Source organism: Delphinus delphis, chromosome 7 (assembly GCF_949987515.2).
Source record: "Delphinus delphis chromosome 7, mDelDel1.2, whole genome shotgun sequence".
Classification (NCBI taxonomy): domain Eukaryota; kingdom Metazoa; phylum Chordata; class Mammalia; order Artiodactyla; family Delphinidae; genus Delphinus; species Delphinus delphis.
This window is the reverse complement of record NC_082689.1, coordinates 102,318,465-102,338,874: the sequence shown is the minus strand read 5'-3', so window position 1 is coordinate 102,338,874 and position 20,410 is coordinate 102,318,465. Positions and strand designations below refer to the sequence as shown.

The window sequence follows — 20,410 nt, the reverse complement described above, 5'->3', positions numbered from 1 at the left end:
GGGCCACCGTGTTAACATCCTCTTCCGACTCTAATGGAACTTACCGTCTATACAGCGCGCGTGCATGGATCCCACCAGGCCAGTACTTACGTATTGTGGGCACATCAAAAGTTAGACCGGCCAGCACAATAATTCACACAGACTTCTCTCAGACTTAACTTTTTAATAGGTCAGAAGTCAAAACCTGTTAAAAATTTTATCTCCTTTCTATGCTGTCAGATTTCCACATGGGACTTGTCTGTGGAGGCTGAGGTAGGATGTCTGCTATCAAGAGAGCCTTCAGGTTCAAGTCCAGGCATTTCCTGGGGGCTAAAGTCGTCAGATTCATAAGTATGCTTATGTTAACTTCCTAGAGAAGCTGGATCCCAGAGTGAAGCAACACGTGAAACACACGTCTATGAAGTCAAGGTCGCATTCGTGTCAGAGATGCCCCGGTGCCAAGTCACTCAGTGATGGTCTTGGAAATCTGCTGGAAATGTACATGCAAAATAGTTTGCAGGGACTTTCAGGGACAGTACCATGTGGTGGCGAGAATCCTTGACTGTTGGAGCAAAGTTAGACCGGAGTTTGAAATACTGCTCCGCCATTCAGAAAAACGTGGATGTTGGCAGCTGTAAAATGATCCTTATCTGTGTGGTAGGGACATTTGTAGGAAGCACTAAGGAAACACTTGATTCACTCCCTCCCTCTCACCCCCTCCCTTTCAGATGATAGAAAAAGACAAAAGTGGACTCCTTCCTTTTTCCCCACTCTTCCAGGACTTGGATACAAAGTTTGTATTTTATGTATTTTAAAGGCTATAATTTTACCACCAGAAGAATTTTCATTTCCTTATAACTCTGTTCACTATGAATCACTTGCGAAGAAAAATACTCTAGTGGGAAGAGAGTGCTACAAGATGCTTTAAACCAACTGAGGTGGACATTACCAATGATCACCTGTATTTGGTTCTCCTGTCAGGGGAGGGATTGCACATCCCAGCCCCCTTGCAGGTAGTTGGGGTCACAGGACCAGAACTAATCCTAACAAAGATTTAAGAATCACTAATTCACTTTTTGTGGGGAAAAAATAAAGTTGAATCGGACTCAACTTTATTATGAATTTTACATATATTCTAGAAGACTTGCTTCAACATATCCTGACCCGCCTTCTCTCTTGGACAGGCATGATATCAACCCACACTAGGTCTGAGGCACAGAAAATTCCACAAAGATTTGTCTTTACAAACATCTTTAAACTTCATCTTCAGTTTGTCAGTGTTCAGGCTTCCCAAGTCCAGTGTGTGGAGACCAAGCACAGCAGCCTGCCTCCAGCTGATCCTAAGATGATGGGGCAGCAGTCTGCCCTCCTGTAATGTCCTGCTGCAAAATTTCAAGCTTTTGTGAAGGCAGAAGGAACTGTTTCAAAACAGAACTGTCACCGTCATAACTTGGTTGAGCAGACATTCCCAGAAGATCTAGGAGTGCCATGTGATGACTATAAAGGAAATAGAAATGACTTTCATTCAATGGCAGAAATTCCCAGGGAATGCATTTTAGAAACTTTTCTTCTGAAACAATCAGATTCAGCAGTTGGGTTCTTTCTTTCGTCTCCTCAATTGCTCATCACAATGAATTGGTCCACGATCACATTCCGTACAAGTTACTCAAAACATGTTTCTAAGAGAGACAAAATCTCACGAACTGAACAAACCCGTGGAAACACAGTAGTACTGAGTGAATTTATTAGTTTCAGAACAGTAATAAAAAAAAAGATTATTTTAAATGGAAATACGTTTCCTAAGTGCTCATTACTTTTAAAGCCCACCTTTGGGGAAGCCACAGAACTATCAGCAGTTACAAATCCTGCCATGACCAAGCAGAATATAACACAGTTGTGCCAGCACAGAATTCTGATTTAGAATCAAAACGGTCCCTTGCTCATGAAAATCCTTACAGACACCTCAGCCAGAGCAACGGTGCAAGGGAAAAATTGCCCACATATGGCAATCAGTGTTGACACGAGGCTCATCAATAGCCCAGTCTTTCACAGGCACATCATTATCTATCTGATCTGCCAAATCTGATCCTTAACAACATTTTCTTCAGAACAGTTGACATACCCTGGAAAAGTCTGTCTTGTAAATCACAGAGAAGGATGACAGGTTTCACAGATTTCATCAGTGATAAAAAGAAGGGAGGCATAAAGGAACAGATACAAGGATATTTACACTTCCTGGCACAATGATCTCAATGAACTAAATGTATTTCGAAGGCAAAAAAAAAATCTCCATATCCCAATTTTTATTGAGACCAAGCAGGAAACCACTGACTTAACCTATTTATCTCAGCTCCCAACTAAATTGAATTTTTGAAATGTGAAGACAAATGATCAGGCAAATGGCGAGATTTTACAGTATAAAAAATTGTGGGGAAGATTGAATCAGGGAGGCAGACTAGTCAAGCTGTAGCTCTTCCCTCCTATCCCACATCCATAGAAACAACAAAAGATTTTTAAAAGGTAAAGGAATCTACAAGTATACTGCCGGATAAGGAGAAGTCTCCTCCATGTCTTTACCACTACAAGGAAGCCCTGAAAGCAAGAAAACAATTGAGAGCAGATAGGTGGAAAGAAACCACAGTTCACTCAAGGAAAGGATTTGCTAAAAATGAAACTAGGGACATTCAAAGCTCATAGGTGGCTAATGCTTGGAGCCAGAAATACCAAGGGCAACAGACCTCATGCGTTAGAGCAGGCTCCTGCAGAAGCAGCCATCTAGCCAACCCCTCCATACTTCTACTCACTGCTTTGGACCGGGCAGAGACGGACAGCACGGTATCTGCCCCCAGATGCAAGCGGTGTGAGCACTAAGTTCAGAGAGGCCTGGGAGTGTGCCCAAGGCAGACCAAGGAGTGCTCACATCCAGAGACAGGCTGGCGCAGGCTCATCCTGCCCTTCCCTGCCATGGATCTTTAGAAGAGTTTAGAACTTTAGAAGATTAATTAATATCCTCAGGAAATACAAGAATGACCACACACTGCCACACATACACACACACAAAAAGAGGGATCCTGGAAATTGAAATTGTCATCACTGAAATTAAAAGTTCAACGGATGGGATGAATGCTGAATGGGTACAGCTGAAGAGCAACTCGTTTAGCTGGAAGATCCAGTTAAGTAGTTCTTCTAGAATGTAGCACAACAGAGGAAAGCTAAGGGATCTATAGAAAACAGGAACAAAAGGTCAAAGATCTCCCAAATAGAGGAATTTTAGAAGAACGGAGAAGGTGAACAAAGGAATAATAACAGCAAACACAGAAAAAAAAATTGCCCAGGATTAAAGAGATGATGTCTCTGATTGAACAGGACTAGTAGAAGACACACTCCTAAACATCCTGTGAATTTTTAAAGCACCTAGGATGATGAAACAACTCAAAATAATTACATAAAAGGGGGGAAGGGACTCTAATTAGAATTCCAATACAATCAAGGCATCTGGATAAGTGTTTCACTCTAATGGTCATGAGCCCACAGAGGAGACCTTCCTTTCCACCTAGCCTCTGCGACCATTCTAGTACCGTCCATACTGGTACTAACAGCTGGTCACCCAGGCCTCAGATCTCCAGCCACTTCTGTAAACCATGGAAACACAGGTGTTCAGATCATACCCTGGACCTCGAGACCTGGAAGTGAGCCATTAAATCCCTCTCTGACTACAAACCCCAAGCCGATCACCCTTCCCATCAAACAGGGTTTTGGCCTCCTTAGAGTGCTGTCCTTTCACCTCACACCGTTCTCCCATGCAGTCAGGTTAGCACTGCTGATTCAACTTCCTTCCCCAATTTGCCTGGATCCCACGATAAATCTCTTGACCTTGCATTAGGAGCCTCTTTAATTTTCCACAAAGGCTTGTGCCATGTCTACCAGCGAACTCCCCACTAGACTCAATCTGCTCCATCACAAGTGGCCTAGGCCCTGGGCTACGGAGCCCATTTAAACATGGTACCGCCACGTTAACTGACTCCACTGCAAATACCTGGTCTCCAGCCTCACCTGGGTCCTGGATGGTCTCAAAACTCTGAAGATTCTTTATTCACCTCTAGTCAGTTCCTGGGTCCGTTCTTCAAAGATACGGCCCCAATCTCCACTACTCTTTCAAAGTTCTCTAGCTGTCCCCAGCTCCCCTTACTAGTAATAAATGACAGTACATGATCAGGCTTTTCTCAAATATATTTTGTATGCAATGATATACTTTAAATGTTAAGATAAAATAGGTTAGAGAAAAAAATGTTTCAACATAAAACAATCAGATATCATTACCTGTACTTCTAAAGTCAATTATTCCCTCCAACTGTACTTCATTCTACCAGTTACCCTCTGCCTGAAACCCCCTATTTTGGCTTCCACATCACTCTTATTTTTCCTCCTACTTCTGACTATACCCCCTTTATCTCCTTCACCAGCTTCTCTGCCAACAGGCCAGTGTGCCTCAGATCTCTTCCTTTTCACTATACCATGCTCCCTAGGTGACCTCATCCACTCCCACAGCTGTATTTATTAGTGTCATATGCTGATGACTCCCTCATTACACCCAATAACCCAGGCTCAAATATCCCACTGCTTATACTCATCTTTACCAGAGGCCTCCTACATCCCTCAGCCTCAACATATCAAATCAAACTTCCATTCACCTACTTCTCTGCATTCCTTTTGCGGTTTACAGAAATACCATCCACTTAGTTTTCCAAGGGAGAAAAATTAAGTCACCTTTCACATTTCCTCTTCCTCGACCTTTATACCCACCCAAGTCACCAAGTGCAGATGATTTAATCCAAAATGTATCTCAGTGTGTCCCTCACTCTTCATTTCCAAGTCATTACATCTCTCTCACCTGGACCCTCCACCTTATATTACATGTATCTACACCTGTGAGAGTCAACCTGGGCTGCACATTAGAATCACCTGGGGAACTTACGAAACTCCTAATGCTCAGAGCACACCTCAGGTCAATTATATTAGAGTCTCTGGGAGTGGGATCTAGGCATCAGCATATTTTTACAAGACTCCACAGGACTCCAATATGCAGCCAGATTTTAAAATTTTCCAGACATGAGCCCACAGACTGAAAGTGCATACTGAATACTAAGCAAGAAAAATAAAAACAAATTTTAAAACCAAACAAGTAAAAGTGAAACTAACCTCGAAGATGAAGGGAAAATCATGAAAAAGCTCCTGGAGAGAAAAAAACAGATTATCTACAAAGGAAAGAAAATTCCACTAATAGCAGACTTCTTGTCTGCAACATTAGATGACAGAAGACAACAAGATAAAAAAATCTTCAAAGTGGTGGGATTAGGGGGAAACTGTGAACCTAGAATTCTATGGCCTGCTAAATTTTTCTTCAAGAATGAAACAGACTTTTTCAGACACACAAAGCGAAGACTCTACCATTCACAGACCATCACTGGAAGAATTACCTTACAAAGAGTATATGTCATTATGCAGGTAAGTGAGCCGAAAGATTAGAGAAGTATTTAATGATATTGACCAAGTCTGGATTCCACCTAGAAAACAGAGTGTGAAGTAGAGGCACCACTGAGAGGTTCCAAAGACCTTAATGAAGGTAAAACAGTTCAGTGCAAACAAATGAAGATTATAACAAAAGTATTACCAGGGTTCTTGCTAGCTAATTTTAATTATTTGCCTGTGCTTTCATAGAATTTAAGTTTCAGTTTTCAACTATTCAATTTTTAAAACTTTAAATAATAAAAGCCAGGAAGCACTGCCAATATAGCAGTATTAAAAGATGTTTACCACTTTCACTGCAAAAAAAAAGATGTAATATATTTATACACTTATCAAAATATCAAAGCAATTTTATTTTTGTCAGAAATATCTTTTCTTGTTTTCTAGGTGATATACAAATAATTTAAGAACTCAAAGTGAAAATCATTCAATTCCTGTAACACTAAACTTAGTTTCCTTCATTATTTCTGAATTCATTCAACCACCCATGTTAAGTTTAGTAAATTAATCCTCAGTAATATAATTCTAAGATTAACCACAAGGATGGAAAAAAGACTCTTAACCAAGATGATAATTATATATTTAATACATCTTGCTTTAAACAGCAAATTTCAAAGTAAACACATCATAGACCTTATAACTTATTAAAGAATTATAGTGCTTACAAAGTTGATTCTAAAAATATACCTTATTTGTTCTAAATGAATAACATTATCTGGAAGATAGAATAATAAATTACAGTAGTATGTTTACCACCACTATAGTTAAGATTGTGTACATATATTCAATAGGAAATCCTCTTAGGATTTTCACACTTTCAGCCTTAAAACATAAGAGCAGATTAAAGTTTGGCATACAAGATCTCAGTCTGACAGAAATGGTTTTAAAATCAAAACTGGAAAAATATCTAGTTGACATATTAAGAGAGCATGAGCATGAGCACATGCACACACACACACACACACACACACACACACACACACTCTCTCCCTCACTCAGTCCTACACACACACACATACACACCCCTCCAGAGTAAGCAGATTTCACCCTTGTGTATCAGACAATTGCCATCAATTTCAAAAATAAAAACTGGGGGAAAAGGTTAACTAAGACTATGTCTAAATCATACTCAAAAGGCTCCAGTTGTTGGAAAAATATGCACAAAAGTGTTACCAGGATCCTTACCATGCACAATATGCCATCCCCAAACATTCTAAAACAACACATTCTTGAACTGTTCATTAATGGGTGCATGGATACATAAGAAATTATGTGCCCCTCCACTCCTCGGATGCAATCCACTGACAGTCAATCATATGAAGCAGCCCAGCTCAAAGGGTTCTCTTTACAGAACCCAACAGATTACAGAACCCAAGACAACTAGAAACGTCATTTTGACCTGTTCAGGAATTCTTATGTGTTCCATGCGCAAAAGCAGTGTAATACTGTACTGCAAATGACAGTTAATATCACTTAACACTTTGTGGCACTCCAGAAGGTCATTTTGTATTTGTAAAACATATTTACTCTAGTTAAATTTTTCAATGGTCCTTACTTTTAATTATATGTATTCTTCCAGATTTAGACTCAAAACAATTTGATGCTGATAAACTCTCCTGCTGATCACTTTCACCTCCAGCAAAATCTGTTGAAACAAAAATTACTCTTTGGACTCTCTCCAGTAATGCAGGTATGAAAATGTTCCCTGGAAGTTCTTTTTCATCATATATTAAAACACCCAAAGCTCTCTGAGACAACATTAAAATAGAAACTAACCACACATTAGGGCACCCATAACTCGTACTGCTATATATTAGAAAAATAAAAAGGCACAACAGTAAGCAAAAGAGAATATACCACTTTCCATTTGCTTTTTTTTTTTTTTTGGCTTTCCTCATATTTTATTTCAGTAAGTCTATAAATTGTTCAAAGCATTCTTATACTCTGCATGACGATAACTGAATATTTTGGCACATCAACATTGTGATACAATATATGGTATGTCTAAAAAATTAAAAATTTCATCTATTAATCAACATGTTTTTTAATGTAGTGCATATATATTTTACAGTTATTTAAGTCAAATACATAAAGGTTTGTACTTGATTTACAGATGAAGCAATCACAGATTGCAGTAACATATGTATGTGTGTATATGTGTGTATATGTATACACACACCAATTAAGGGAAAAACTGCATCCTGGCAATTTTATAGTCCGAAGTATTGTTGGTATAGCTATCATTTACATGCCCTTTTCGTCTTGTTTTTCTGTACAAAAGATATGTTTTTGCCTTCTTCATTCTTGATGAGATTTTTCTGCGATAACTTTACATTCATACTGTAAAAATTAAAAGGTTAAAAGGTTAACAGATTAATGTTTACTTTGAATAGCAATTTCCATATAAACTAAAAAGGTCTAAACTTAATAGTTTATTAACATATGCCCACTTTATTCCTCAAAGAATCTGAGAGTTATACAACTATTAGGATTAAATGACAATTATGAAAGGAAAAAAGAAATTCGCATTCTAGAACTGAAAGGGGCATAGCCAAAAGCAGGGAAAAAATGATATTTCTACATTACAAGCAAATGATAACAGTATATGATTTAGATCAATCCTCGAATATGAAAGGAAGCAAAATAAATTTCTTTGTGTGCTCACTAAGGCATATTAGCAAAGGAAAGGTCATGAACTTAAGGACAGGACTAATATTGTGCATTCAGATAATATTTTTTCAAATAACTTTAAAATTGAAAGGAAAAAATCTACTATATTAGCAAAAGCTTCTGGTCAAAACGATATTTTGAAAGGACAGCTATTAAAAGGTCTACCCATAATTCAAAATGAAGTAAACCAATGGATTTAGGATAACTGGGTGGCTAGACTACCAAAAAGACAGCAATGTAAACCACTCAATTCTCTCAGCTGGCTAAAATGGTAAAAGTGACAGCACCTATTCATGAAACCGCTGTGGCATCTGAATGCCAGTCCCTGACCTTTGCCCTCTCTGACTGGGCTTATCAACAATGTCCTTTTCCTTCTTAACTAAAATGATCAAACATCTTGATTTGCTGGAGATAGTCCTAATTTATATTTATTGTAGCAACATAGTTATAAGCAGCGCTTCTTCTCACTTTTAAAACTGTCCCTTTTTCATGGAGTAGAAACGTATAGATTAATAAAATAAATAAATTAATTAATAAAAATTGGAGGATAGATCGTATCACCCTATCCATAACACATTTTAGCTTTTCTATCCAGTGGTTCTTTCCATTTTTAATACACTTGTGATTAAATTCTTCCAAATGACTTATTCTATTGCTGTATGGAGAAAACCTGTCTTACACCTCAATAACAGAAAGGTAAGTAAATGAGCATGAGCTTACCATTGCCAGTTGTCGACCAATGTTTCCCATTGTTATGCCTCCAGCAAAAAATATACATGGTAACCAAGAGCGAACATAGAGAAAATCTGGAGATGTATATCTAGAATAATAGAAAGATTTTTAACAACTCACAAAGGAAGTACAATGACACTTATTAAGATAATTACAATGGAAATAAGTTACAAAATAAGTTACTCTGTAGATTAAACTGGCTAATGCAATTTTAAAATCTCAATTCTGAGACTTTAGGAAACAAGCACCAAAAAGAATACTTACTGATAAACACCATTATAGACTAGCAGTTGAGTGACCAAAGTTGCCAAGAAAGCAATTCCTATTCCAAGGCCAAAACCACTTCTAGATCTATCAAAAGTCCACCACAGTCCAATGGATAGTGCAGCCAGTGTGAGAGACAACTGTATGTTGTTATCAAAATCAACTTTCTGAGATCAGTGTTAAAGAGTCATCTTTAAATTTGTAACCAAATAAAATCACCTGTTCATTTTTCTAAAATAAAAGATGTTAATGTTGAGAAGGGAATAGACTGCATAGTCTAGAGTGCATTCAGGTTTTTAATACAGTGTACAAGACTAGGGAGGCTTAAAACTATCTCCGATATGTACTAAAGACGCACAGAGGGCATGATACTTCACTAATAGATCTCACTGACGTGTTAATCTCTCCAAAAAAATGGCACAGTATATACACTGCCGATTATCAGATCAGATCCATTATTTAAGAAATGCTTTCCTTGCAAAAAAATGTAACTAGAAGCCTCGAAACACAAGTATTGCTAAAGGAACACACTTTCGCCAAAAAGGAAACCGATATTACTTCTCAAACAGGCTTAGAATTACTTGAGAATCATACAGGAACTTGCAAATAGAAGAGTTGACAGCTATTTAACAGGGTACCACATTCTCTATGTGATTTACTGACAGACACATTTTATAATAATGCAGTCCAGAAACAAGAGTACCAAGGACACACTATCCCTTTCTATTATGTCAACTGTTCTAGTTTTAATTTGTTGAGGATAAAGCCCTGAAGTGAACATTATCTTGCAACCTGCCAAGCTATTTTGGTGCCTGAGACTTTCTGGTATAGGACAGTTTGCTCAAATGATGTTTTACTTCCATCACCTACTTAAGCACCTATTCACAAATGTACAGCCCTTTTCTACTTCAAAATCTCTGGGTAAAACGAAGCTTTATAAATTCAATTTTCTCATTTCTTTGCTAGAGGATTACACTAAAGGAATTAATTTCAAGTGTCATTAAAAGAGCATTATCTATGTCCCAAAGGCCACATCTTGGCTCTATATCCAGCTCCCCAGAGGATACTATATATCTTGCCAAACTGGCCATGCTGCAACTACAGAGAAGAGAGGGGAAGTTCCAAAAATACATATAAAACCATCTTCCACTTCCTTTAACACCCTGCTGTTTACCACCATTCCCCCCTCCTACCCAACCAGCGGGTATCCTGAACGCCCAGACTGCCATTCTTGGTCAGTCCTTGTTTAGGCTTGATTTATCAAGAGACCTATAGTCTATGGCATGCTTTCTGAAAAAGCTTTTATTCTTTAGTGAGTATTATACCTCAAATTCCAAAGAAACACTTGTGCACTCTGATTTCTCTATGCAATAAACATTCTTGTAAAGACTGGAATTTGACATTAACTGGGTTCTATCTTTGCTGACTAAATTAACTTTGCTAAGAGTCAAAGCAAAATAAGGAGGCTTCTAGGGTACAGGTAAAACATCAATCTTAAAAATAGTACAATGTGATTTTCTAAAGTCTAAGTAACCTAATGTTAAGTCTGTGTTATATATTTTGTAAACATTTTGGATTCTGCTTAAAGGATGAACAGAATAGCTAAGATGACTGTATTTAAGGATTTCATTGAGAGGAAGAAAAGAGTGACCAAAGTAAAGAATTTAAATTAGATATGTAAGTCTTTTTAATTCCAGAAAAGGTTATCTAAATTACTCAACTTAAAAATACCTGAACTGTCTAGGATAGAAAGGTCTAATCCACCAGACAGACGAATTTACACACTTGTGGGGCTCCTCGGTAGGAGAAGGAATGTTCCTAGACTCGAGTCAGGATCTCCAGGGTCTGGCCTCAGCTCTGGAGCAGCCTTGCAGTATGTATGATTTAGCAAAGTACGAAACCTCTCTAGCTTTCATTTCTCTTATTATCTTTGTAAAGAAAGTGTGGAACTAGGGGATTTCTAAGTTTTCTTCTAGATATAATATTGTACGAGTCTACCTTTTTAAAGTCCTCCTAACCACTAGATTTGTTTGTTATAAAATCCTAATTCTCAAAGATTTCACCAAACTAAACATGTTGGGAAACTCTTTAAGACAAAAGGGTAAAAAACAAAATAATAAGAGCCACTGAGGGACTTCCAAATTCACAGATCTCCAAGAGCCAGCGTGACTGGGAACAGAAAGGTAGACGTGCTTTCAGAATCTAGGACCCTGCTTCTTTCCTTGGTTCCTCTTCTCCAGCTTCTCCAAAACACCTCAATACATGCTGTTAGAGACGCTGGAATCTCCTTGCCCCGTGACCCACACTCTCTCCAGCTAACTGCCAGCCCTGAGCCCAGCGCAGAGTTACAGGAGGAAACCTTGGTCAGCCTGAGTCACACATCTTCTCTTCCCCAAAGAGAAGGCTCCTGCCACCTCCATCCTCTAAGCCATCTCTTCCAGAAAAGGGAAGGCTGAACTAGCATTTCCCAGACCCTCTTCTACAAAGGGAAGTTGGGAGGTCAGCGGGGCAGGGAGGAAGTAGGGAGGATGACAGGATAAAATCCTTATGAAGGCAAAAACTTTTGTTCTGGGGGTGGACATTTTTTTCTGGGGGGGTAGAAGCAGAGGAGAGGTGGGACACAGAGGCTACCTTATCCTTCTAGCCAGGACACTATGAAAAATTAATCACTAAATTAAAATATCAAAATCCTCAAAATGATCAAACTTTAAAAATATGTAACTTAGGAAAAAAAGTTCTTTTGGGCCACAGTCTAAGTTGGTTATTTCTGCCTCTGCCACTTTTAAGAACATTTATGTGGTTTGTTGGTGTTGATTAAAACCAATAAATAACAGTCTTTAAAATATATATATACATATATATATATATATTCTTCAAATTAAAAACAAAACAGAACAAAAAACCAACCAGCACCTGAAGCCACCAGATGTCCTTACTGACAAATCTTAAATGAAGAGAGAAAAGAAATTCCTTTGAAAATGTATCTGTTTCAATGCTAGTTACCAAAACTAGATGGGGGTAATCAAGTAACCTAATTTAAGAAAACCATGGAAATTTTTTAAATGTGCAAAGTTCTGAGTGATATCGAAAAATAGGGATTGAAATGAAAGGCTATACCCCACACTGTAATTGCCCAGGTGCTCCCATGATGCTTCAACAATGCGGCGTGCATTCTTTTTATGACTAAGTGGGCATATCACAATTTGACAACAGTGGAGTTGCGAGGGACTGTTTAACCTTTGGTTTGTCAAAAGCTGCTTTGTTATTACGCATTTCATTACAGCAGGAAGGATACAGCGCTGGCATGATTTATACCAACAAAGACGGCTACACACCGCATTACACTGGACCACTCTCTTTTAAATTTATGTGGTTCTCCTAGATGCCTGTCAATGCAGGGGTATAATAACCCAATCACAGCTGTGGGGAAAAAAAGGGAAAAAATTAAGTCATCTCCAATGGTATACAGGCAAAACTTAAGCTAAGAGTCACAACCACCACCATAAGCATTTGAAAGATTCTCTAGAAAAGCTTTTCAACTTACTTAACATTAATCGTTGATATTTTAAACTTACCTTCCAAAAGAAAAAAAAAGTGAGGATAACACCATCGAAGACAGCATTGTAAATGAGTACAACAGTACTCTCAATTATAATAGGCAAAACACTACTTCAGCGTATGATTCAGAATTTAGCAGATTGGACTAGATGATTCATGCTACTTTTCTACTACTAATATCTCCGAGACTTGGAAAGCATCAAAGCAGTTGGCAGTTAAGCAATGTTCTCTCTAAGCTATATAACCATGAAGCATGCTATGAAATGTCACAAATCTAAAGAGAATCTCGAAGTGTAAACACGTACAAGCTCATCATATACGTTGTATTAGATGGCTATAGCTGTCCTGCCACACATACAATTCTTGTCCCCCCAGCTTCCTGTCTCACTCAGTCTCTTGTGTCTAGTGCCTTGTCCGGACAACTCCCTTCCAACCTGGCCCTCTAATGAGACTCTAGGTCAGACTGTCAAAGCAGGGAAACTTGCAACAGAAATCTACTTGTAAGACTCATTCTGCAGAGGACAGATGGAGGAAACATGGTCTACAGAATTATATGTTTTCAGTTAAAATTTAAATCCACTGTTAAAAGATCAGAAAAAACCTTTTTGGTATATTTCTGCATTTTGGAAAGAACATTTTGAATACTGATGGTGCAATTAATTAGTATGAATAACTCAATTTTTAACTTAAATACTTGACAAACCTCAACATTTTATTCATTCACTGGGAGAAGATTTTAAATGCTAAGTTAGTCATTAAAAAAAGAGTATTTCATGAACCAAAACATTCTTCAACAAGTTTTAAGGAAAATATACTTCTACAGATTAAATTTAACAGGAAATAGCTGGGCAGCTTTAATTTGCTCATCTTCCTAAAAACAGAATGTTTATGCTGCCATTTGGTAATAAAAACACAACTGTCACATCAGTTCAAAAGTATGTTTAAAATGTCCAGTATTACCTATGATGTATCATGAAATTATTGCACCCAAACCTACGCCTAAGGGGTTAGAAGCCCCTGCCTGGCCTGGTACTGGCTAGCTCTATCTCACAAACAATGCATTCAATCTTAAAGGAAAAACAGAAATCAATTAATATCAAACATCAGAGGCTAGCAGACCAATGGAACAGCATGAAAACCAGGCTGCACCGTCACCCTTTCATCTGGAGTGGAGATGTTGCAATGATGCAGACATTTTCTAACCCGCAAAACTGAAAGTGCTCTTCTGATTAGGCTTTTGCTGAGGATAGATGGTTCACAGACCATCAAGACATTAACAACAAACTTCAGCAACGCAGAGCTCCAACAGCTACCAGTAAATTTAAAAGTTTCAAATTATATTCCTATTTAAAAGGTTCTGCTCTAAAATCCTGTGAGATTAACTGACAGCATTTCCAAATTTCTACAAAATTAAAGTGGCAACAAGCATGCCTAACAGTTGAAATATATCTAAATGAATATTACCTCTTTTTTGTTCTCAAGGGGTCATGAAACTGGCAGCTCATGTGTCATCCCTCACTCTCTCTCTCTCTCTCTCTCTCTCTCTCTCTCTCTCTCTTTCTTCCCTTTGCCTGTTGCTGAGGAAATCAACTAAGATCAGATATTCCCAGTCAATTTTCCTCAGCAGCTGATGCCATAGGTAAAGAATTATCACACAGAGAGTACTGACGTGTGTGCAAAGATATAAATCAGTAAAATTGACTGTATTTTTATGCATGTGATGTCAGACTCACACATGAGAGACAACTGAGGAGAGAAAGCAAAAACACAAAAAGAAATTTAAACTGCCACGCTGCCAACCTTGGGATTTGCCAATAAAAATCAAATCCATTGAGTATGCATGGTTCTTGGACGCTCACTGAGAGGGAGAATTCGAGGGAGCTTGTCACTTCGCATTAAACGTCTTCTTTCTTTCCTTTAAATAAAGGCCTGGCAGAGTCTGAGAGCAACATCTACAGCACAGTGAGGCTGCACTGTTCAGAGCTCAGTAGAAGTGTGTCTGGCCTTCTTGTCCTCTTCCTCCACTTTCTTATTTTAACAACAGAGACTGTTAAAATCACGCCTGTGTAAAATCATATGCAAACACACTCCTGCTTAATCAGATGGTTCTCTGATGCAAAAACCACATTTCTTGTGATATATTTCAGTTATTTCCCAGTGACTAGTTGAAGGGTACCAAGACCAAAAACAAGAGAAGTTTGTAAAATGTCAATATTAAGTCATCATTTTTCATGGTCATGTTTTTAATGCAGTGCTGCGCTAAGAGAAACAGTTAAATCAAACATTTTTCAAGGAAAAGGGGCTGAAAAAGCACAACCACTGAATGAGATATACTTCCATGGAAAACTACGACAGGATAAGCAATGTGTTCATCCAACAAATACTTAAACCTCCATAATGTGTTGAGTTCTTGGTATTTACTGGGGATTTAAAAAGGGAAAATGAGTAAGACATGACCCCTGTCCCAAAGTGACCACAGAAACAATTAAGTAGAGTAACGTGTTAGGGGCAGCACTGAAGGGCCCGGGGGTCCAGTCTTCTCCTGGTGCGTGCCGAGGGGAAGCAGGGTGCGAGCGTGTCAGGAAAGCTTCATAGAAGAGGTGACCCTTGAGGCAGGAGTGTTCAGCAGGTGAGTGGTCTGGAAAGGGCTTTCTAATCAAAGGAAAGCATTTGAGGAAAAGCACAGACAACAGAAAATACCTGGTATCATCTGGAAACTGGAAACTTTAGGCGGAAAGGGAGTTTCGGGTCCAGAAAGAGTCTGAGAAGGATACAAGTTGGCGGGGGCCATATCACAGAGACTTGCCCCACAGTCACTGGGAAAATAACACCATCACACTTGTGCCAGAGAGAGGGCCAATCGTTCTTCCAGCAGTGAGTGTACAACACAGGACAGGAGAGAAGGGACTTGGGGTGCAGGGGGGACAAAATCAGAGGCAGAAAAAGAAAAGACTGAAAATTCCAAGCAGAGCAGTTGAGGGCCTAGACCAAGAAAGAGACAAGGGAGAGATGTAAAACTTGGAAACCAGATGTGGGCAGTGAGAGACAAAGGGAGGAGCCTTCTAAGACTCTCCAGGAATTGGGTGACTGACTGCATGACTCAACAGAAAAGATCTGTTTGTTTTCATTTTTAAATTAGATATTAACTTGACTCGTGATTTGTTAGTCAACTTCTCCGGTTATTTTATCCACACAATCTTTTTTCTCCTATTCATTCCTCAGAGAGATTCCTTTGTAGCTCTCAATCACATTCAAGAGGTTCTTAACTCCAATTCCAATGCACTGCACACGTAAAGAAGTTAACCAACTTGAAACACCAAACATTATTAAACTAAAAACAGAGAACCAGGAAAAGGAAAATGGGATCAAAAGGAGTTTATCAGAGTTCTCTACTAGTTGTCCCTCCAGAAGCACCACTAGCAAATTTTCCAGCACTGGGTCTACATGTAGAAAGTGGTGATTCTGGAGACCCTCCCGAAGGTAGCTGCTCAGTCTACGAATATTAATTGGACAGGAAAATCAAAGGACAATTATCAGTTTTTCTGATTTAACATGATAAGAGCTTTGAAAATGCACAACAACACATATACACAAAAACATATACATACCATATACACAACGCAAACTGTACACACTGTTTCTTACAGCATTTACTTTTTTTCTTTAATATTTTCCCTAAAATTGGAGGGGGCAGCGATTATGCAAGAGTCCATTTTCCATCTTTGGCAACTTCCACAAACCTGGTATCCTCACCCCCCACCTACTAAACACCATGACCTACCCAACATCAACAGCAGCGTTAACTGGAATCTCAATTCCCCAAGGCCCCTCTCCCTTCATTTGCTGGGCACCTCATAGAATGCACTGCTTTCAGAAGAAACACTTAAGCAAGAAACGCAAATGCAAATCCTCCACATGGAAGGATATGAGGTTAGGTTTGTAAGTGTGACAAGCCTAGCGGCTGGGAGAAGGCAGGAAAGTAGGGACAAAGTGACTAAAATGTAGCATTAACATTACAGGTTTTCCTTCCTAAATGTGAGTTTGTGGCAAAAGCGCCCATATCACAGGCAGAGATGTAACCCCTGTTCCTCTCCATAATAGAGGTAGAATGAAACCTCAGCCAAGTTCTCCTGCCCTAGCCCAGAATGTGTAGCACAGGCCGCTGCACTCCATCCAAGCCTGGCACTTAGTCTGCAAGGTTCAAAAGAGATACCCAATAGAGGGAAGGATGAGTGGCTCCCTCTGCCCCCTTCCCCAGCATGTGATGTTTCACCTAGCCATGCCATTCCTTGGCTCTGGAACCCTGGACTCATTGATATCCTCTCCTTATCTGTTTCCTCAACCCCCCAAAATAGGCACAATGCAAACATCTCACTCCCAACGTTGCCCTACAGATCCCTGGGGTTAAGGGATATGCCCAGAACATCAGTAGACATTCAATAAGCAATCATTTCCCTCCCTTGACCTTCCTTTTGTCTATTCTGAAAAGACATGTTCTTCCAAGTCCTGAAAAGCTTCTATTAGTAGCGAGACAGCAGCTCTACCATAGGAGAAAATAAACAAAGAAGTAGAAAAAGTCATTGGGAAAACTTTTTTTCTTCTGAACTTAAGTGAAAGAAAGGAAAATACATGAGGGCTGGTAGACACAACAGAGAATAATAAAACGTAATTTATGCTTTGTCTGTTTGGACTATGTTGCCTGTTCTCTCAGAGAATAACAACAGCTCTGGGGAAACTAAGAATCATCACCTTTACAAGTTCTCTTTTAATGGGAATATTGTAATAGTGAGACATCAATATATAAACCATGCTGAAACCTTACCACGAAAATGCCCTTCAATCCACACAATGGGATTATGTAATTGTCCAATAAGTTTCCCAAGGTCATTTTAAAATGTCTCACACCTAACTCCTCACTGTTGGCCCTCTAGCTGTAGGACGGAAATCAAGGAGGATCTACATTATATTGCAAGGTAGTTATGTAGATTAGGTGTGAGACACCAAATGGACATTCATAAAAGCGCTTTTCTCTCTCAATCAGAATTATCTTCTACCACATGATTATGGCTTCCTTCTATTACTTTATTATATAAAATAGTATCAACCTATTGGTCTCATTAGAAAAAGCTGAAGAGCTATCCATCATGGAAGCGCATCATCAATACAGCATTCTGAAATGCTCCACTTTATCCAATACACACTGTCCACCACAAACAAGATCTAAATAGGATAATAATGATTTTAAGCAAAGAGAATCTACCTTACTGATCTCTTTAAGAATCTATTATTCTGAATGTATATCTAAAAACAAGATGCCAAGAAAAAAAGCATATGCAAAAATGTAAAAAATAACAACATGAAGCTTTAAACTTGAATAAAACTATAGTCAACCTTTGAACAACATGAGGGTTAGGGGCACCAACCCTCCATACAATCAAATATCTGAATATAACTTTACAGTCAGCCCTCTGTATCCACAGTTCCGCATCCACAGATTCAACCAACCTCGGACTGTGTAGTACGTATTTATTGAAAAACATCCACACATAAATTCCACCTTATGTTGTTCAAGGGTCGACTGTCTCCATCTTTCAAGTTTTTATCTACTTCAAAAACCAGAGGATAACATACATGTCAAAACCTTAAAACCAAACAGTGATGATGATCAACAAAATAACTTAAAATAAGTTTATATGAGATGGATTGACGAAAGAACAAAATTAAGAGGTTAAAAGCCTCATCCCTAAGAGAATCAAGATTGTTTTTAGGATTGAATTTTTAAAAGTCATATGGGTCAGTCAGATAGAAATCAGACACAAAAGAGTACAAACTCTATGATTCCATTTATATCACATTCTAGAACAGGCAAAAATAATCCAGTGACAGCCTGAGGCTGGGGGTAGGCTGCAAAAGGGCACAGGAGAATTTAGGGGGTAATAGAAATGTTCTATACCTGGATTGTGGTGGTAGTTACATGACTTCTATGTATTTGTCTAAACTCATCAAACTGTTCATTTAAAACAGGTCTATTGCACTCTATTTAAATTACACCTCAATAAAGCTAATTTTTTTAAAGTATTGCCCAGACAATATTGATACTCATTTACCCTAATTCCTTTCTAAGTGTTACAGACATGGCCTTCACGTACCTGAAGCTGTGCCACAGCATGGCGGTACCCACCATGCTGAAGAAAAGATGCTTGCAATCACATCAGGTGGAAAGAGCGTCACATTTCTCTGAATCTGAAGTAAATTTAACACTAATGCAAGAAATACTCCAATAAAAAACAGCACTACTCCTCGAATCATCAAGTTCACAGTTCGGCTAGTGACAGATGAGATATAGGGACCACACTTTTTGGGCCCAGGTGACTGTGTCTCTCCTTCCGCCATGGTTTCATAAGTTCAGTAAGTCAGCAAAAAAATTTTAAAAAGAGGAAGAAGAAATGGCTTCTCAGCTGAAAAGCCAACTGCCTGAACCAAAGCAGATTGGCGTTTCAACAATATTGCATCTCGTCCTAAAATAGGACCTACCAGAAATCCTGCAAGAGATAAGAAAAAAGAAATCAATGTGTCTAATAAATGACTATACAATTTTCCTGATTTCAATACTAATTCATTTTAAAGGCCAAATAATGAATTGACAAGCTTATATACTTATTTAAATTATTTACTGAATAAGAAGACATTTAAAAAGCATTTTTATATGAATGATGTAATAAAAAATAAAGTGCTAAATCTGTATTTACTAGGACAGAATTAGTGAGCTAAGAGACTAAAAGGTTAGAATAATAGTAAAAACAGCTAGCCCCACATCAGTGAAAAAAGCAGGACGGGTTATCTGAGACACTTCTACTAGAAACTGGAAGATCAAAATCTAGGTTTCTGTTTCTTCTACCCAAATCTCCAAGCCCAAGTAACAGATGGGCTTGGAGATTCAGGTAGAAATTTTTACACTTTACAGAAAATAAATAAATTTCTACTTTACAGAAAATCAACATATTCTGACTGAAAATGTTACATTGCTCTGAATAAAATGTGACTTGCTCGTGAGGACCATCTCCATAGGGGAATAAAATGACCTCTTTTGATGTTTAATGCTGATATATGTGAATTTCTGCACAAAAGTATCTTACAAAAAAACAGACCACCACCCACTCACTCACACATACACCAAGCACAGAAACCAGACCTGACACGCTGTCACCAGGGCCCGAGTTGTGTCCCACCCCTGCCTTGACCCAGTCTGCCCTTGTTGCAATCATGGGAGCTATTGTGAGAAAGCTGCAGTAGGAAGCAGAAGAAAGCGAGCTAAGAAAATAACGAATAACCTCTTGGCTAGATGCTAAGAAGTTTGATCCACATGGCTAAAACCTAGAACTTTGCAAGTACAGTCACTCTAGGTATTCACTCACCCCTCTAAACCAACGTGAACTTTCCTTTGTATATGTTTAAGACAAGTAACATTTGAGGCTATCTAGGAGCTGTCCTTTTAACTCTCACAATAACCCTAACAGGTAAGTGCAATTACGTCCATTTTACAGGTGAGGTGTAAAAGCAAAGAAAGGTTAAGTCACTCAACCAAGTTTCCAGCCTTAGTAAGAGGGCAAGCTGGGATTCAAATCCATGCAGTCTGTCTGGCTCCAAAGCCCTCATTCATACCATTATGTTCAGCCTCCCA

At 38.6% G+C, this 20,410-nt stretch overlaps 1 protein-coding gene across 6 annotated transcripts in view; it reads right to left on the bottom strand.

Annotated features, from left to right (window-relative positions):
* Positions 1–161: 161 nt before the first annotated feature.
* Positions 162–20,410, bottom strand: part of INSIG2 (insulin induced gene 2) — a 33,471-nt gene continuing 13,222 nt past the window's right edge. For 5 of the 6 annotated variants that reach the window (XM_060016932.1, XM_060016933.1, XM_060016929.1 and 2 more), the window contains exons 2-6: positions 18,879–19,271; positions 12,467–12,591; positions 9,172–9,338; positions 8,896–8,995; positions 162–7,845 (exon numbers count right to left, since the gene is read on the bottom strand). In XM_060016932.1, the coding sequence (XP_059872915.1) occupies positions 7,804–7,845; positions 8,896–8,995; positions 9,172–9,338; positions 12,467–12,591; positions 18,879–19,122 (678 nt within the window). In that variant the 5' untranslated portion in view covers positions 19,123–19,271 and the 3' untranslated portion in view covers positions 162–7,803. The remainder of the gene's footprint in view (positions 7,846–8,895; positions 8,996–9,171; positions 9,339–12,466; positions 12,592–18,878; positions 19,272–20,410) is intronic. The other variant, XM_060016934.1, reaches the window with a different exon arrangement.